The sequence below is a fragment of the Crassostrea angulata genome, chromosome 4, assembly GCF_025612915.1.
Source record: "Crassostrea angulata isolate pt1a10 chromosome 4, ASM2561291v2, whole genome shotgun sequence".
Classification (NCBI taxonomy): Eukaryota; Metazoa; Mollusca; class Bivalvia; order Ostreida; family Ostreidae; genus Magallana; species Magallana angulata.
Window position 1 is genome coordinate 6113539 of NC_069114.1, and position 19939 is coordinate 6133477.

The window sequence follows — 19939 nt, forward strand, 5'->3', positions numbered from 1 at the left end:
CAAGATACAGCAGATCCTGAGTAGTATTTTACCTTAGAACCATTTTAACACAACCTTGGACTTTCAGTAGGATGTAACCATCCATTTCTTGCCTCACAAGTTAAAATGATGCTGGTTTCAAGCGAAATACACACTGATTTCGTAGTCTTAGCTCAAAGGCTAGACAAATCTTGTTGATTTCAAAAAGCCATAGCTGTAATGCCAGCAATGAAATAGACAGGCCTACATTAGAAGGCAGTTTGACATAACTACCCAAGTCCAAGCTCTTGTTAAAATGGTTCTAACATTACCAATCTGATGAATTTAAAATTTGATTTCACATTTAGATGCAGGTCAAAATATAAGCAGTCAATTTCTGAAATTCCCACAAAAAGTCATTTTGGATGATCTGAATGTAGAACATAACTGGTTTTTAGACCTGTGCACGTGATGTTAATATCGATGAGAATCAATGTAGTCGCTATAGGTGAATTTATAAACTCAAAATACTCAGATAAATAGATTGATTTGTTGTAGAAATACATAGCATTGATTTAGCTACAGAGTTTAGTTTCTCTTTTTTAGTAGATTTTCAAAATGGCACATTTTGTAAACTGTACTAAATAAAAAAAAAAAAAAGAATATTTATAATACTGATGTTTATTTCCACAGTAAAAAAATAAACATATTCCAGTATATTCAACAGATACATGTTTCTGAACACAAACATTTATCTTCATTCATGTATATGTAAATAAAACAGTAGTCTAATTTTAAAAGAACAGAAACAAAGAATACTGGTGGGAATTTCTTGGCAAGCAACGATAAATAAATGCTATGGTGCAACATGTACATTGGATAGACATTTAATACAAAATTCAATAATATTTATTCATATACTGTAAACCATCTTTTATTCACGAGCAAGGAACTTTCGCGAGATCCTCATCGTAAAAATTTATCGCCGCGAACCAGCTTTTTTGTATGGTTGTTATAACAACATGAAATTTATTCGCGAAATTTAGTCGTCGCAAACCAGTTTATCGCAAGTGAATCACGAAATAATGTCGTCGCAAATAAAAATTGGTTTACAGTACATTGCTGTATGGTCTGTATTATAATGTTGTAGTTAGAAAAGAGGAATTAGCAAAATAAATGATAAAAGTATATGGAGGGACCAGGAATCGAACCTGCGACCCCTGTAACTCTAATCAAGCATTCTAACTATGAGCTATCCAGGCCGATATCTTTGGCCCTTAACTACATGTATGACATGAATGGGGTATAATAAGGTGGGCAACACACTCTACTTATACTGTAATTGATCACAAAAGAAAAAAAAAGCATAATGAAGCTAGAAATAAGCATCTACAGGAAAGTTAACAATATTAGAACAAGTATTCCTTTTAAAGGAATTACCAGCATGTAATTTATCTTTGGTCAGCTCTGTTAATGTATACTAAGAAAACATTACACTACATGCAATAAACTATTTATTGCACGATTTGGTGTTTTCCGAAATAGCGAAGCATGAATAAGCTTTACATTTAGTAGGCGAATTGTACTTCTGATAAATATTCTTATGCATTTGTTATGAAAAATTTACGCAATTTGGATCAAATCATTATACATGTATGTATTAACTGTATAAATGTTTTATTTACAAGGCAAACAGATAAGAGTAATGTTTTAAGTAATATACATGTAAAAGATTTAAATGAGGTTATCATTGCATAGTAAATAAAGTAGAGGAAGGTGCAATGGGTGCACAAATAGTAAAATTTGCTGGATGCCTCATATGGACACAACTGTGATTGGCGGAAGCCGATCACAAAAATCAACACCCCTGACCCTACCTCCCCTGCAAAACAATGGATGGTAATATAAGTTTCAGACCTTGTATGAGATGTACCCTCACTGAAAAAATGATGATCTGACCTTGATTTGTTGACTGTGAGGTACACAAAATAAGAATGTTAAACTTTTTAAGTGCAATACTAATTTTAGTGCAAAGTCTTATAAGATATTTTATTCCAAATAGATTCATTAATATTCCATTACCCTTAAAAGATCAAGACAAACAGACAATCACAAAATAAGTATAAATATTTTACAATGATATCTTCATTTTAATAGTTTTGAAGTGATTGCTGATTGATGTATTGCACATTGCTCTATGTGCAATAAAACAAAGACCACAGGGGTATATGAATGTACGGATTGATCAACACATATAAAATAGTTACTTAGCAATTACCATTAACTTTAATTTAATAAACTTAAAGGGGGCTGGATGGTCAAAAAATTAACAATCAGATCTACCTAAGATTTTAAGATATGATTTGTACTATTATATGATTTGTACTATTATTTAGTCAAGAATAAATCCATATCCTTTACCATTCAAATTTGGGTATTTCCCTATACTTTATATAGAACTCTTCTTTAAAAGGAGATCACATTGCAGTCTAAAAATGGCCACACCCACCGAGCCCTCTTAAGAGATCAAAAACAGTTGATTACAATATGAGTGATCAATGAATATCTACATGTCTCCTAGAAAATGACAGGGAAACTTGCCTATACTAATCAATATTTTAAATTCATATAAAAATTAAAAACTTCTTAGAAAAGCTTTCAAAACAATTTAGACAGTGCATATTTAGATCATAATGGCAATCCACATAATACTCATGGAACCTATTGTGCAAAAGAGATCTTACTTGTATGTACTTGTACAAATTACCGGAATATTGAAAAATAGCTATTAAGTACATGTACATACATATATATATATATATATATAAAGCAAAGAAGTTTTCAGCACAATGAATAAGGAACTTATTTGATTTCTATGTATCTAGGATTTTAAATGAAAGCATGGAATACCATTTAAGTTCACTTTTAGTTGAAATGATAACCAAGATTAAATGATAGCCTAAGGCTGATCCATGGGAACATTGGCCTGAGCTGTGAAATTATTGATATTCATAGTGGCTCATTTTTTCTGTGTATTTCTTGGGTACCCCATACCAACATTTTACATCTTTTGCCAGGCAAAGTTTGTTGAACACTGAGAAATACCTCGATCATTAATTGACTGTAAGTTTAAAAAAATGCTGAATTTTATATAGATTGTACAGTAATATACACAGAATAAGCATTATTATATTGATGATACAAATTTCTTTTTCTGTTTCCAGTACATTCAATTAGATCTATGTGCACTGAAAAGTAATACATGTAATATGTATATCAAAAGAATTTTGTCTGAAATGGTACCTTTCTGAGGTAAATATAATGCCTTTAAATTAAATTAAAATTTTTAAATAATGCTTTTAATGATATTTGATTTTTTTAAACCAAAATTTCTACAAATGCTCTCAAACTAATACCCTATATCAAATATCGATTGCTGGAGCATATCATTATAATCTAATATCAACAACATTACAGAAAGAATAAAATTCTAAAAACTTAACAAACAAATAGAAACCTCTAACTGTATAAAAATCACATTCACTCAAACACTGAGTATCTATATAAATAATGCCAGATGTATCTGGGCGTCAGCAGGACTTCGTTGGGGGCCTTGTCAGCTATCACAGCCTCTTTGTCAGTGAAGATTTCCTTGTCTTTGGCGGTGGAGTGTCGTCCATAGATCTGGGTGTGATATAACAAGAACTCGATCAGGTACATCTCCTCTGGCGTCACATAATGGTAGGACACGGTGAACTCACTGCAGCAACCCGGACCCTGCCAGGTACAGAAACAGGCAAATCTCACATTAGCTATTTCGAATAAACTCTTTTAAAACGTGCTAACTAGAGGCGTTATTAATTGCATACTACGTCATCAGTTTCAGAGGCGTTATTAAATGCATACTACGTCACCAGTTTCAGAGAGTGTTGATACAGAATCAGAAAACTACAGTGTGGTGATCAAGAAAACCGGATCACACTCTGTAAAATCGACAGTACTAAGAAGGATAAATTGATCGGTAAATAATAAATTGACTTTCAGCACAAAATGACTTAAAGTTTTTTTGAGCAGCAAAGATTTTCCTTAAATTTACATACAAAAAATTGAATAAACATGGAGTTGCCCCCCCCCCCCCCCCCCCCCCCTTCACTTTAATGGGACCATGTAAAAATTGAAAAAAGGAAATAAACAGTAAAATTGAAGTTAAAGGTATACTCATTTTTGTCTGTTGGAGATGCCTTCCCCAACACTTTCTAAAATATAATTTGGTACATAATGTACTGATAAGAACTATACTTATTATATTAATATTTACCGTTTCATAAGGCCTTGATACATAGTAAACTTCACCCCCTTCATGTCCATAAAAAGCTCTCTGAAAACCAAATGGGTGAAAAGACTGTCGACCTTGAGTATCAACAGTGGAATAAATTTTTACACCAATTTTCGCAAAACAGCGACCAATGTCAAGATCCTCGTCTTTTCCAGAGACGTCACACCTCCCTGGCACATCGAAACCCTCTGCGTTTATCATTTCAAGGGCTCTTCTATTTATAGCATACCCTGCCCCTCCCGACAAATATCCCTGCTTTGTGCGCACTCTAAACTGGTGGCCTATGTAAACTGGTACCCTAGATTCATGTTTGGCCAAGAGATGACGTAAATTTTCCATGACAATGAAAACGTCATCATCACACTTGTAGAACCAATCAAAATCATTCTTATAAGTCCTATACAGAACTTTGAGGGTTTTGACGGTTTTGTCTGTAAGGTGACTTCTCCCTTCTTGAACGTCTACTTGTAACGTGTGTAGAGATGAGCTCGGCTCGGGAGTGATGAACACGAGTTTCGTACAGCGAGTTCCCCATGTATTGTTCACAGCCACTGCCTTTGTTTTGATGTTGGCCATAATTGTCATCGTATAACACAGAATTTTCAGATTTTTCGCCTTTTCTTCCAGATAGGATTTTTCATTAGCAAGATCTGTAACAAATTATTTCATGTTATGAGTACACTGGTAATGTATTACCAACAATAATGTCAATATCAAAATCAATGTTGTATAGCTATATCTTATTTTGATCTTATCTACCATACACCTTACATTGTATTGAAACTTGCTATCTTATTACCATTATATCAGAAATCCATGGTGTAAATGTAATTTATAATTCCTAGCTTTTAATTCCATGTGTAGACAAATTGTTTACACCAAAACTTTCTTCTTATTATTCAATTAACATAAACATTTTTATTACTTAGTGAAATTTTCTTCTATCTTTGCGCAAACTTACATTGTTTGTCCCTCTGCTTTGTTTTCAGTAGAAAGTTTTTGACGTTTTCCAAAAATCCTGAAAGAAGAAAAAGATAATTACCCGGTAGGTGAATTAGTTGAGGCTGTTACATTTACAAACTGAATGAAAGATTATTTTTGTCCTGGTTTTTTTCCCCCCTTTCTACACTTGCAAATGGTCCCCCCCCCCCCCTCTTGAATTCGCTCAGACACTTCTTTTAATAGATTCTTTTTTTAGGCCAAAAAAAAATTATTGTTTGTTTAAAATAGCCTACAGGCTCATTGAAAAACCGCCCGCTGAAAAAATTTTATAACCAAAAAAATAAAGAACTTTTTTTTTAATATGGAGATTTTTTTTTAAACAATTTTTTTATTAGATAAATTTCAAGTTTGAAAAACTGAAAACAAATTCTTTCCCTCCCTCCTGGGTCCAGAGACCTCCAGGCAGCAGTTCTAAACAATATTTTTATAATGGCCTCATTAACAATGTACTTTTAATAAAAAGTTGTTCTGAATTTTGCCAGTCTTGAAATCCCCTGCGGACGACGAGGGTGAAAGGAGGAAAGATAATAGAGGCGAATATGTCCTTGAGTATAATAGTCAATTGTCTTCAATTTAAAAGCATTCGTTAATTTTGTTAATGCAGTTTATAAAAGTAGAGAAAACTGACCACCATAATGTTACACTAGCTTTAAGATGAATTAAATTCTAAACTAAAACTATATAATGTTAAACTCCTGTCAAAACATCTCAAATATATTGCTTACTTGAAAATTTTTCACTTTTTTGTTTTATATCATGTGAAAGAATTATTAAATTGAAGAAATAATTTTGTACATGCATAACGGATTGTGAATAAACAAACAATCACTTTCTTAAATTATATTATAACAAATCATAAAATTAAAATGTGTATATATATCATATACTATATCAAATTATATTGATATCTAGCCACGATCTCGTTGCGAGCAACGAGTGGGTCTTTCATTTGATTATGAATTAATGATAGGGTTGAATTTAAATGTTGACATTTGGTACAAGTTACTATATTAACTTCCTTTTAAACTAATTTTTGAACCTACACTGCAAAATTAAGATTTCTGGAAAAGGTCATTTTTAAACTTCAATATCTCTGCAATGCGTTGTCCGATTTTAAAACGGTTTTTAGTTTTGTATTCAAAATGTATATGCTTTAAAATTTCAAAAATCGAAATTTTGGAATCAATTCTGGAAGTGACGGACGACCTGGTCATATTAAAATTTAAAAAGTTTAAAACATATTCTGATGGAAAAAATTTGTAAATTTTTTAATTTGAAAAATTTTTAAAACACAATTTTCCAAAAATGCTGTTTCAGCAGACCGGAAGTGAAGGACAATCGTGGTTCTACCTGATTGGCCTTAGGAATTCAAAAATCTATCATTCCTAAAACTTTCAATTTTCTATCTTTAAATTTTGAGAAAAAGGGAGAACAAAATCACTTTTTACAAAAAGAAAAACGAATATATATAATGGCCAACCGGAATTGACGTCATCAACAAAAATGTACGTGATAAAAGACCTTGATATTTTGTATTATTAGTGAAAATTTCATAAAAATCTGTTGTAGCATATTCGAGATATTTGAGTTTTAAGAAAAATGTTGAGAAAAAAAGAATAATTATTGTAGTAAAAGTGAAAAATAGAGAAAAAGAAACCTAACAAAAACAAAAGTAATCTAAAATGATTGAGATGACAAGTTGTGGTGAGCAAGGTTTAGTGGAAATTCCAAAGACTACACTAACTGTAATATTTTACATACACTCCAGGTTTTATAATCTTACCATATGCATCTAACATTTCTAAAATTTTAAGGTTGGGTATTATAAACAGAAATCATGAATTTAAAGATTTTGTGTCTTTTGAAGAAATACAAAATTTTTTTTTCACAATTTATTTTTCATTAGCAGATTAATGGTTATTTTCAAGCAGAATAAATTTGAATTATTTTATGAAAAGAAAAATACTTACCAAGCTCCTTTGTGTTATCTTTATGCTTAAACACTGAAAGAAACCAAAAATATTGACAAAACACATTAATTAAAAAATATAAGGCACAGTACATTGTGGGGTTCTGATCTACCAATGCATGGCCATAATTATCAAATTAATGAAAGTTGTTGCCCTTTGCTGGGGTCAATCGCTGTATTGATCACTGTTTAACCTCTTCTTATCCAATTTTTCAGGCAATATCTGGCAAATCCTAGTACTCCTGACTCATGCATTTAAATGTCATTGCATTTTTATTTACACATGTACATTGTATATATACTTACCACAATAATACATAATAACCACCAGAAAGGAAACGGCAACAATCCAATATACAGTTGATCGACTCGAGGTCCTGAAAGGGCTTTTGAATTGTATCATTCTACAATAAGAAAAAAAAATTTGGGAAAAAGTATCATATTTCTCCATGAAAGACTGTAAATTACAAGATATAAATAATTAAAAAAGAAATTGTCAACATAAACTTCATCATACTTCATTTTCTGTTATTGAACAGATTCTTTTTCTTATACATGTACTTAATTCACTACATCCTAATAATTGAGGTATTAATCCGTATATATATAAAAGAATAATTGTAAGTATTAGAATATGCAGTTTTTGCCAATTTAGCTACATGTTGTAAAAATCTATAAAACAGTATTAATGGTACAGGTACAGAGAGAGAGAGAGAGAGAGAGAGAGAGAGAGAGAGAGAGAGAGAGAGAGAGAGAGAGAGGGAGAGAGAGAGGTGTTAACATTTATTAATGCCAAATGTACAATGTCAAGTTACAACATACACTCAAAACATGTTTATTGTTTTTATAAGGGTACATAATCATACATAATCATAATATCACCAATTAATCAAATGATTAAAGGTATTTGTTATGGTTGAGTTGTTTTGACATGTACACTTTCTTTTTATCCATATACATGTACTAGGTCATTTCTAAACATACATATAAAGATATGAACACTAACTGTAAATTGTAAACAGTCGTTGAAAGGAAGAACTCAGATTAAGAAGCAATATTAATTACAATGAATACAAATGATACAAAAAATGTACAATGCAAAAGTGAAGGCTTCTAAAATTAATTAGTTAAGCACTGAATGCCTATTTTTAGATGTCATCGGAAAAAATAAATATACTCAAAACATGTGAAGACGTTTGTATCTGTGCTCATGGCGCGTGAATAAGCAAAGTGTATTCATAGAAAATTGAACGTCGCAAACATTTGCCCCTTTGCAAACATCCATAAGGGGTAATATACACTGAATGTAAATATTAGTCTTTTAAAACATGAACTCACAACTGCAAATGTAAACTAATAGTGCTCTCTACATATCTGTGCATGTTTATAACTTATAACCAACTTGATTTAAACTGCACGCTATTGCATTAAACATATTTAACAAATCCTAGTAAAGATTATTCTGTAAGTTGTTTTAATTCCACAGTTTTAAAATTCCTTGATTTCTAAAACTGTATCAAACGTGAATGCCATGGTTTAAATTAATGTTGCAATGACCAGAATAAAAGCATTGAAGCGTTTTTGATATTAACAAGTAATGTTATGGTATTCACGATGGGTTTAATCTCACGGAAAAATGAACTAGAGGTACTGTGAGCAAACTCACAATTGATACCCCCCGCTAAGAAAAATCATAACTCATGTATTTTTTTCTATTATAGAAAATATTGGATGAATCTATTTCATCGTCCACCTATATAAATATCAATTGCTCTATTTTTTAAAACTGTTAATGCTTATATGAGTACACAAACCAATTTCTATTCTTTAAATTCCATTTTAGTTCAAGTTAACTGTTAATGCATGAGGACATTTGCATCCTTATGTTAACAAACATGACTCGAACCAAACGAAATTCCACATGTCAAGCAGCCACTTAATATAAACATTTTGAATTAGTGGTATACTGAGCCCGATTTTTTTTTAACAATGACCTTAAACTTCCTCAACTGACCTTTGGTCAAGGTCATGACATACTCTCAGGTTAGAGGCATTCTAGATGTGAATTAAGAACTTCCAATATTTGTCCATTAGAAAGATATGGACTGGACACGAGTTTTATTCTTTTCTGCAAGTGACCTTGACCTTGCCCAAATGACCTTGGATCAAGGTCATGACAAACCCTTAGCTTATAAGCAATTTTTGTGTGAACTGAGAACTTCCAATGTTTCTCCATAAGAAAGATATGGACCGGACAAGAATTTTGCACTTTTTTCTGCCATTGACCTTGACCTTGTCCAAATGACCTTGGGTCAAGGTCATGACACACCCATAGGTCATAAGCAATCTTTGTGTGAAGTAAGAACTTCCAATGTTTCTCCATTAAAAAGATATGGACCGGACACGAATTTTGCAATTTTTTCTGTGAGTGACCTTGACCTTGCCCGAATGACCTTGGGTTAAGGTCATGACACACCCTTAGGTCATTAGCAATCTTTGTGTGAAGTTAAAACTTCCAATGTTTCTCCATAAAAAAGATATGGACCGGACACGAATTTTGCACTTTTTCTGTTGGTGACCTTGACCTTGCCCGAATGACCTTGGTTCAAGGTCATGACACACCCTTAGGTCATAAGCATTCTTTGTGTGAAGTAAGAACTTCTAATGTTTCTCCATAAAAAAGATATGGACCGGACATGAATTTTGCACTTTTTCTGTTGGTGACCTTGACCTTGCCCGAATGACCTTGGTTCAAGGTCATGACACACCCTTAGGTCATAAGCAATCTTTGTGTGAAGTAAGAACTTCTAATGTTTCTCCATAAGAAAGATATGGACCGGACACGAATCGAACAGACAGACGGACAGACGGACGGACGGACGGACGGACAGACGGACGGACGGACAAGGTGATTCCTATATACCCCCCCCAAACTTCGTTTGCGGGGGGTATAAAAATTGCAAACAATAAAATTAAAACCATAGTGATTTAATTTGCCAATCTACAGTATTCACACCAGTTCTTAAAAATATCAAATAACTAACAATGTTGTATATAAAAAAATCAATAAAAATATCAATTCTCTAAGTAACAATGTTGTATATAAAAAATATCTGCATAATTTGCTGAATAGAAATATTTCATTTATAATTCATGTTACTGAAGCATTAAATTCTCTTACCTGCTTGATTTTAACCGAGAGTACTCGTTACATGTCAGTATGGCCATTCATTTTTCCACAACTCGGGAAATGCTCCCAGTCCTATACTGCTGTTCATTGGACCATTCATTCACGTCCGTTCATTCGTCTGTACAAAAATAAACCGCATCAGAAACTGTTCACATGCAGATATAATTCTGTGATTTTTGTTTACAAGAAGGGCCCTGTGGCTTTTTAAATTTATTGAAATCATCAAAGTCTTGGTCAAATGGGAAAAACTAGTATTACAGTTACAGTCAATGTTATATAGATAAAGTTATGTATACCTGTACAGTAAATTAAATTGATTTTTTCTAACTCTTTTATAATGTTTTATTATTCATTTCCAGTGTTCTTTTACAGTTTCTTCTAATATTTGCCCTAAAATTCAAAAGTTGTTTAAATCTCATGAAAATAGACATATTCTATCTTGAACATGTGTGTACATGAAATGCCAAGTTATACACTTTTATCTTGTTTCAAAAAATAATTATGACTTCAACATTTTCGCACATTTCTAAGATTTAGTCAAAAATGGTGAAAAATATGGCACATTTTCTCATAGATTTTTGAAGAGGAAAATGTGTCCGCAGCCGTCGCCCACAACAAAATTAATATATTTTATGTGTTTTAACATGATAAAGTTATAATGTGAGTTTTATCATGGGCGTGGCTGCGGACATAGTTTTCTATTTAAAAAACCATCTAGGAATTGGTGTCTTTTGCTCAGTTTTATGAAAATTACGGGAAAATGCACAGTTTGTGACATCACAATTACCCCTGTGAAAGTCTTATCAGGTAACTATTTATAGATTCTTAGTTAATTGGTATTTTTGTGTAAATATATGTTTCAATTCCATTTTTGGTGATATTTTTAAAAATCACTCTAAAACAGGGCAAAATATGACTGACACTGTACTAAGTTCTTAACTCTATAAACAATAAACATTTCTTTGGATTTTTTTTAGGGAATGGACAAAAAAATAATGGGAAATAGTACAGGTGAAATTAGGGGAAAAAAGTCAGTGATATTTGCAAGGGAAAAGGGTCAAAAAGCTGTAATGTATACCCTACTGATTTGAGATTGCTAATGTGAAATATAAATTATTGATGAATGCTATGCATGCTTGTTAAGAGTAAAGTCATGTAAAAGTATATAGAAAAGCCGTTGATTCATTTTAATCATAAATAATCAATCAATAATTCATCGTCGGAAACCCACGTCCTGTCTCGCTTCTCTTACCTCCTAAGAGAACGATCATGGGTTTCCGACGATGTCAATGATTATGCCTCCGACATTTATTATTTTGTGCAAAGTGTTATGAGCATTTATAATAGAACCGGCAACACACCTTAGTTAATACAATTAAAGTAACTAAAGGCAAAAATGAATCACACCTTAGAATATGGCTTAATGATCATAGACATTGGGCCAGTAATACTAAAAGGGTTGCTGGTTCAAGCCTTACTGTGTTGAGTATCCTAGCTAATAAAACCTGCAACACACCTTAAGGGGGATGTGCGGCCATCTTGTACATTTGCCAAAAGATATAAAAGCAATAAATATGAAGTCCTACATGTCATTTTGTTTTAAAAGTATGCATACAAGAACAGGACAATGCCTTTTTAATCACATTGATCAGCTGTCAAACTGCGCAGCTATGGCCTTATTTTAAAGATTTAAAAATCGTATAGCCAGTATTGTAAAGACTAACTAGCTGATTCAAATACAACTCAATGAACTTATCTTGTTTACCACTGTAGTAGGAAAGGAGGAATGAGTAAATAAATACAACGAAAACATATGGCTGGACCGGGAATCGAACCCGGGACCCCTGCAACTCTAGTCAGGAGCTCTACCACTGAGCTACCCAGGCTGATATCCACGGTCCATATAGCCCCAACTACTGCATTCCTCCCTCCTTAAATAGTCTTCGACCCCGAAGACCCAACACAAGCTCACCTTGTCAGGACTTATTAATAACATATATATGCCTGAACAAGGAAGGTCACGGCACGATCTGTAGTAGGAAAGGAGGAATGAGTATATAAATACAACAATTACATATGTTAATGTAATAAATATTACATTTTTCCCATTTTGCCAATAAATATGCAACATATTTGTTTTTGGTGGTTAGACATTGCTTTTAGATGCAGATATATGAGCAATATTGGCAATATTCCAACATGATCACAAGAATTTGAATGAAAAGTTGAATACTAAAGTGTAATGTATCGAGATCATTAGTAAGTAGAGGAGTAATCTTGTTCGTGCAATCTTAAGTGAAATCTGTAAAATATCTTTCGGCACAAAGCACTTAAAATTTTTTGTAAGAGATACTTAAATTAAAGTCTTATGCAAAACCATGTTCATATCCTGGTGAACTTTTAACCACAGGGGCTTGGTTGTTGGATAGTAAATTTCCTAATTATTTGTTCCCAAAGAAAAAATTGATTAAAATTGGTAATCTTATGTGTATTTCTGTGTATTGCAATAAATAAATTCACTGAAACCCCCCGTTTCAGTCATGTTAAAAAAGTGTATTCAATGTACATTAAAAAAAGTAAAGGGATGACACTCGCCATCTTGGATTTATAAGGGGTCCTCGTTTCAAGCTATGTTTTAAACAAGTTCTTCCATTTTTCCAACAATTTCTGACAAGATCTAGGTTGGAAAATATTCAATTGACTTATTCCTATCGTCTGACTACATCTGTATGCTGCATAATAAACATATCGTTCCGAAATGTACTAGAAACTCGCCAAACTTATCGAAAGCAACGGAAGTTGATGCAAACTCTCCATGTAATCACTGAGGAGATCCGAAAGCATTGGATAACTTTTCGCGGAACTTTTGCTCTCTCTAGATTTATCATACATTTTCGGAACATCTCAGTGATTATATAAAGAATTTACGTCACTCAAAAGTAAACTTTCGATAAGTTTGGCAAGTATATAGTACATTTCGGAACAATATGTTTATTATGCAGCGTACAGATGTAGTCAGACGATAGGAATAAGTCAATTGAATATTTTCCAACCTAGATCTTGTCAGAAATCATTGGAAAAATGGAAGAACTTGTTTGAAACATAGCTTGAAACGAGGACCCCCTATAAATCCAAGATGGCGAGTGTCGTCCCTTTACTTTTTTTAATGTACATTGAATACACTTTTTTAACATGACTGAAACGGGGGGTTTCAGTGAATTTATTTATTGCAATACACAGAAATACACATAAGATTACCAATTTTAATCAATTTTTCCTTCGGGAACAAATAATTAGGAAAGGACTATATATGGTTTGAGCCTAAAATGGCCCCCTAAAATGAACATTGTCACTTTACTGTAATTCTTTGTTTTATTTGTACAAATATACATGTGAAGTTTTTTCATAATTTTCATTTTGATTTTAGTGCCCACAATTTTAAAATATGACATCATAAAGTTGACCTTTTCCCGCGATTTTCTCATTTTTTGCATAAAACGGCTTGTTTTGAGGCAGTTTTTCTTTAAGGAAACATTGAGCGACTGCTTGAACAAACAAAATATTTTCACCAAAGATGTTTCTTTACAATACTTATAAGTGACAAAAAGTTCGTTCTTGTTCAAAGAGTCGCTCTATATTTCCCATTTGAAGAAAGATAAGAAAAATGTCAAATTTTTGTTGATTTTGATTGAATTATAAAAATAGCGTCACTTCTGACGTCATATACTGCCGGTGAGTGCATAAAAATCAAATAAATGGGTGAAAAACATATTTCATGTCAACTCTTTTATAAAATAACACAACAAGTTAATGTACATGAATCATTTTAAAAATAGCGAATTTTGGGGGCCAAATTTGACTAATATCATATATAGTTCTTTACTATCCAACAACCAAGCCCCTGTGCTTTTAAATAACACGTTCATTTGATGTTAATTTCTTAAACAAACATGATCATATAATTTTAAATTATATATTAGCCCAGTGCAGAGTATAAAAGTCTCTTTAAATGATGTAATTTCAGTGAGTACGGTGAGATTCGTCGATACTGAAAATTTTTGACGGACGTCTCCCCAAAAATTTTCAGTCTCGACGAATCGTTTATGACGTCTCTGGATTTATTATTATTACTCGTTTGATAATTACTTAATTCACTAAAACAATTTCATCATGTTCATGCAAAAGCAAATGTTTAGTATTAATAAGTTTACCATCATTACCTGTTTCAAGTCTGTTTGTTGTCTACGTACCTCTTTCAAACATGTTGAAACTGCCCTCTCCAACCCTTATTTCTACTTTCATTTCATGCATGTAGTTTATCAATCGTAACTACTCGGCCATTTCTTTTTATCGGTTATGGAAAAGGGCGAGTGTCATCCGAATGGTAGTTTATAGGAGGTATCGTGTCCATTCGCCCCATGAGTCCCTTCGCCCAGAGTTCTTTCGCCTTTAATTTGCGTTCGCCTCATATTTGCAATGTAGTGTCTTTTCACAGATTTATTTAAATATTAAATTTGTTTCTTATGAAAATTTGTCGTAAGGACAACAACAAATTTATTTTTAAATAAATTTGTGGAAAGACAGTAAATTTAAAATCTGGAAACTCCATTTTAACTTTTTTAAGATCATAAAATGAATTTTTAAATGGTTGCACAGAAAAATGTGGCAAATCATGTTTTATCTAAGGGGAATCCTATATGGCTGTTAGGTAATACTGCCTCCTTAAAACAAAATTTATTCTTCATGAAAACTGCCATTTCCGATTTTTGTTTTAAACTGGCATGTTTTTTAAACGTCATATGAGCATGCTTTAGCAATGGGTTAATCCAAGGTCAGTAGTTATATGCAACTCTCACTTTGAGATACCGACAATGAAGTTGACAAAAAATCATTACGGTAATTATAAAGTCAATATTGTAAGATAAAATCGAAAGATTTCACATACTTTGATTCATCTGACTTTTTTCGATGTTGTTACCTTGATATTGTATTAATTTAAAAAAGACGAGCTGAAAGCTTTAAAAATGTGTTAAAACCGCTCAGTCATAACACTGAAATAAAAATACCTCATTTTCTTATACATACATATTTGATTCTATATCTTGCATTAATGTTGGATATCTATACATTTTTATACGTGTATATGTGATGATTACACCTATTTTTGAGCATATTTTGTTACTTATCCTTCGACAAATGACATATGGATAAAATGCGGATGAATTTGTTTTGCCTCCTTCTTTATCAGTTTAGCAATCAGACGATCACTATTTAATTATGTAAATATGTTCGATTTTATTTGGCAAGAAGCCCGGCCTATCTATGACAATTTGCGTATATAAAAACATTTTAACATATTTTTTTGCTGTGAAAAGATTATGCATATTCTATTCTTTATATTCATTTTTTTCATTTCTGTTTTTCGTAATGAACGTACTTTTTAATTGCCAAAAAAATATATAGTTATAACTGTTGTTTCTGGGATCCAATATGGAAGATATGGTCAGGAAAAGTATAATGGGTGTAGTGTTATATCTTTAAAGTTTAAATCATTCATATCGTTACCTGTAATATTACTTACACGCATGGTAAAAAGGCCAAATATATTTTTTTTAATCAAAATTGCAATTCTGGCGACAACAAAATACCAAATAATTATTATATCTATTGTCCTTTCCGATATATTTCATTTCATCTTATAAAAGACAACATGTAGTCATTTTTACTTGATAAAATGAAATACATCGGAAAAGACACTATACTTTTTTGTCATGACTTTAAATTGCGTTATGTTCAATTTTAACGACTCCGACAAGTTTAAACAATGTCTGCATCCTGACCACAACGTTTTCTATTGGTCAAATCTGCGTATCACTGATTGGTTGCTGGGACAGAGTCAGGTGAGCAGGTTTTTTCTATCAATAAAATGAATGTTAGTGACTTTTTACATAATCTATCGCGTCAATCAGTGCGTGTTAAGATAAAACGAGTTTGTTATATATAATTGCCTCCACATCTTTGGTTATATACTTTATATTACATGTTCACGCATGATCATACAATTTCACGAATGGAAAAGTCATCCAGTTTGTGGCCAAATCTTTATGATTTGTATAAACTAGTACAGAAAGATCGCATAATTTTTTAATTCAATTCAGTATATGATGTGAAAATATTCCATACATAAATAAGTTGTGAATTTAAAAAACTTATGCATTCCATTGCAATGTCATTGAATATTAGGATAAATTCAATAACACATTAATTTTACTCGTGTCGTATGGAAAAATACAATTGTGCAATATTTAAAAAAAAAATCTACACTAAACTGTGTAAATGTAAAAATTCGGCGCAGAAATTGCCGATATTTTTATTGTGCATAGCAGTGTCATCTAGATACATTCGAACAATATGAAAGTCACATGAGTGTCACGTGATTGCCACCACAACAAAACCATGAAATGAAAACACACTTTAGTAATTAACGTCCCCACTTTTAAAGTGTGACGCTAAATTGAGTATGGAAAAAAATTCGGCGCAGAAATTGCCGATATTTTTATTGTGCATAGCAGTGTCATCTAGATACATTCGAACAATATGAAAGTCACATGAGTGTCACGTGATTGCCACCACAACAAAACCATGAAATGAAAACACACTTTAGTAATTAACGTCCCCACTTTTAAAGTGTGACGCTAAATTGAGTATGGAAAAACAACCGTTGCTTGGTTTCCGAAGAGGAATTCACAATTCAGAAAACACTGAAGAGAAACAAACGTTAATAACAGGGGCACATGACGCAGACGTGACGGTCGCCACAGAACGGGTATCGATGACTTCTTTTATTGGATTGATTTAGCAATCTCTTTCAGTTTACTCGTTTTAGGGTATTTATGAATACTTGAATAATATAATCGTTCAACAGCGCTCAATTTGAATTCATTTTCGCCTTTCTTGGAAGTTTTTAAAGACGTAAATTAAATAACATTAAATTTGAAAAAAAAATCAAGGTTATATTTCTATTATCATTCTTTAAAACATTACTTTTTTTCCAATAAGCTCGCATGTAGATATACTAATCAAACATCATGAAAATGAGTGATATATAGCTTGAGTATAAAAGTTAAATGACTTACCGATTGTGCCAAGAAAAAAAAATCCCACGGTTTTAATGATTTTCCACTATCCAAACACCCGACCACTAATTTTACAAAATGCAATGTAAAGTTTCATTATTAAATTATCTCTTTTATGCAAGAATTAGCTTAAAGATATACATCTGTTTCAAATGTTCAAATTCCGTATGCTAAGCTGACGTTTTAAAGATTTTAAATACCTGTCAAAATGTTGGTTAAGTCACATGAAATGTGTTTAATAAAGAAAGAAATACATTATGTGTTATTCAACATAAACTAGATGTTTAACCAACGTAACTGACATTACAACCAGTTGTACATATCAGCTATTATGCGTCACTGTACAAAAGTTGTATGCCAGATTTTTTGTTATTTACTCCCCACTAATTATAATTATTTTAAACTATCTCAATGAACAGCAATAGTGGAAATAGTTTGAATGAGTGTAGTGTAAAATTTGCTAATCTCATCTTGAAAAAGCACATTATTAAAAAAAAACATTTTTTGAATTCTTTTCACATATTTGCTGCATTTACATTAAAACGCTAGAACATCAGAAAGATTAGCTTCTTACCACCATTGACCATTCTTTAAGCAGGTACTGTTTAAAGTGTGGAAACTATGTTTTTAATAATAATTTGTATTTTCATAAATATTTCGCATTTTCATAAAATTAGTTACGGGTACTATATTTTCTTTCTCATTGTTTACACACGTTTGTCTTCATACATTTGTTGATGCATACTTGAATGTTTGAAGCCATGATATTTGTCAAACCGATGTCATAAAGTAATTTGATAACATTAATTATTGAACCAGGATTTAAAATATTACCTGTTTAGATTCACTGTGTATTATTACTACCCATCAAATTAAAGTCAGGTACTCGTATCTATTGAGGACTATATTTGATTATGTCCAATATCTTGCTCCACTTGAACAATTTTTTTTAAATATTATCATATCATATTGACATTTTAATCGTACATAAAACAGATATAAAAATGACTTCCTAGTAGATATGAGTAAGTGACAAACATTTTATTACCACAATTCAGATTGATATGTTTAAATATAGTTCAATTTATTTGTTCCTATGACGTGACCAAAAAAAAAAAAAAAAAAAAAAATTGCGCTTTACGGATCACATTGGAAAAATCATCATTCTTTTTCTCATTTTTGGATATCTCAAATTTAAAAGGTTGATATACAATACCATATTTCAAATATAACTGATTATATTATTTTACACATGGTATCATTCAATGTCGGAATAAGCATGCCAAAAAATTAATCGGATAGTTTGCTTATTGCGTCGACCGTGAGGTATGCACAACAAATTAAATTAGTAAGCGAGTATCTATAAACTGTTATTAGGAAGAGTAAAGATGTGTGTGTACATGTACCAGAGTACTGCGCAAATGTCCTATCACGCCTCGTCAAAAGGTTAAATTGCTCTCGTCAATTAAGAACTCTCCAAATATTGCAATACATCATTTATACAACAACAACAAAATATGAAAGTTAGCAAATATTTTAGACATCCACTTTTTGTTTATTTAGTTGTTCTAATTTTGATAGTTCAACTTAATCTGCTGTGATAACACATACATTCTTTCTTGTAGCATGTTTGTATTGAAAAAATATGCTACAATGCATACATACTCCGAAATTTGATGTTTGGTAATTTAAAATAAAAACTAAAATCTGCCAACGTAAAGAAACGAAATGGTATGAGAAACAGGTTTTGTTAAGTTTATAGCATATGTGGCGGTGTAATGAAAAAAAATGGAACATGCTAAGATTTAATTTGTTCATTAATTTTTCACCTGTAAAATAAATTCGAATTTCAGCACTACACAAAAAACCTTGCGTTTGCCATAGCAGCATGCGTGTGTGGCTCGTCTTTTATGTTGGGCTACAACACCGGAGTCGTCAATACACCTGCAACAGTAAGTCTCCATTTTACAAATGCATATATATAGAAGGAATGTCTGATATTTTTTAAACTGTGTATCCTTCATTTTATGCTTCTACAAATAAATGTCAATTCAAAGTATTTTTAACGGTCAGCTAAAATTTGAACGTCCCCTTTTCAAGCTATAAGCCAGATTGAAACTCTGAGCTAAAAATTATTTGTTATGTAGCTCTCGTCCATGTGGGTTGCAACAAGTTTGCCAAGGTTTTTTTTTTGTTTTTGTTTTTTTGTTTCAACAATGTTAAACAATTTCTTTCATAAGTGTTTACATATTATTTTGTTTAATAAATGTAATTCTTTCTTTAGCTACATAAATGTAAACAAGAAACAGGACAAGATCCTTGTTTTTTTTAAAACAAGAATTGCAAGC

At 31.8% G+C, this 19939-nt stretch overlaps 1 protein-coding gene across 3 annotated transcripts; it reads right to left on the reverse strand.

The window, feature by feature from the left end:
- Window positions 1-621: 621 nt before the first annotated feature.
- On the reverse strand, window positions 622-14789 carry LOC128179915 (glycoprotein-N-acetylgalactosamine 3-beta-galactosyltransferase 1-like). Of its 3 annotated transcripts, none has more exons than XM_052847595.1 (8): window positions 14706-14789; window positions 10447-10573; window positions 7572-7669; window positions 7267-7299; window positions 7080-7097; window positions 5256-5312; window positions 4277-4944; window positions 622-3735 (listed from the first exon to the last, which is right to left on the reverse strand). In XM_052847595.1, exons 2-8 carry the CDS (start codon window positions 10491-10493, stop codon window positions 3499-3501), a joined length of 1158 nt encoding a protein of 385 aa, XP_052703555.1. In that variant the 5' UTR covers window positions 10494-10573; window positions 14706-14789; the 3' UTR covers window positions 622-3498. The 3 variants fall into 3 exon arrangements, with proteins under 3 accessions (XP_052703555.1, XP_052703554.1, XP_052703556.1); XM_052847594.1 differs by having other exon boundaries at window positions 14676-14760; XM_052847596.1 differs by lacking the exon at window positions 7080-7097 and having other exon boundaries at window positions 14676-14760.
- Between the last annotated feature and the right edge of the window lie 5150 nt (window positions 14790-19939).

Excerpts from the sequence above, each read along its gene's own strand:
- LOC128179915 (XM_052847595.1), bottom strand. The coding sequence starts at position 10,493 with ATGGCCATACTGACATGTAACGAGTACTCTCGGTTAAAATCAAGCAG. Across the intron at positions 7,670-10,446 it reads TCTCGGTTAAAATCAAGCAG|AATGATACAATTCAAAAGCC; the intron begins GTAAGAGAATTT and ends TTCTTATTGTAG. Across the intron at positions 4,945-5,255 it reads AAAGCAGAGGGACAAACAAT|ATCTTGCTAATGAAAAATCC; the intron begins GTAAGTTTGCGC and ends AATTTGTTACAG.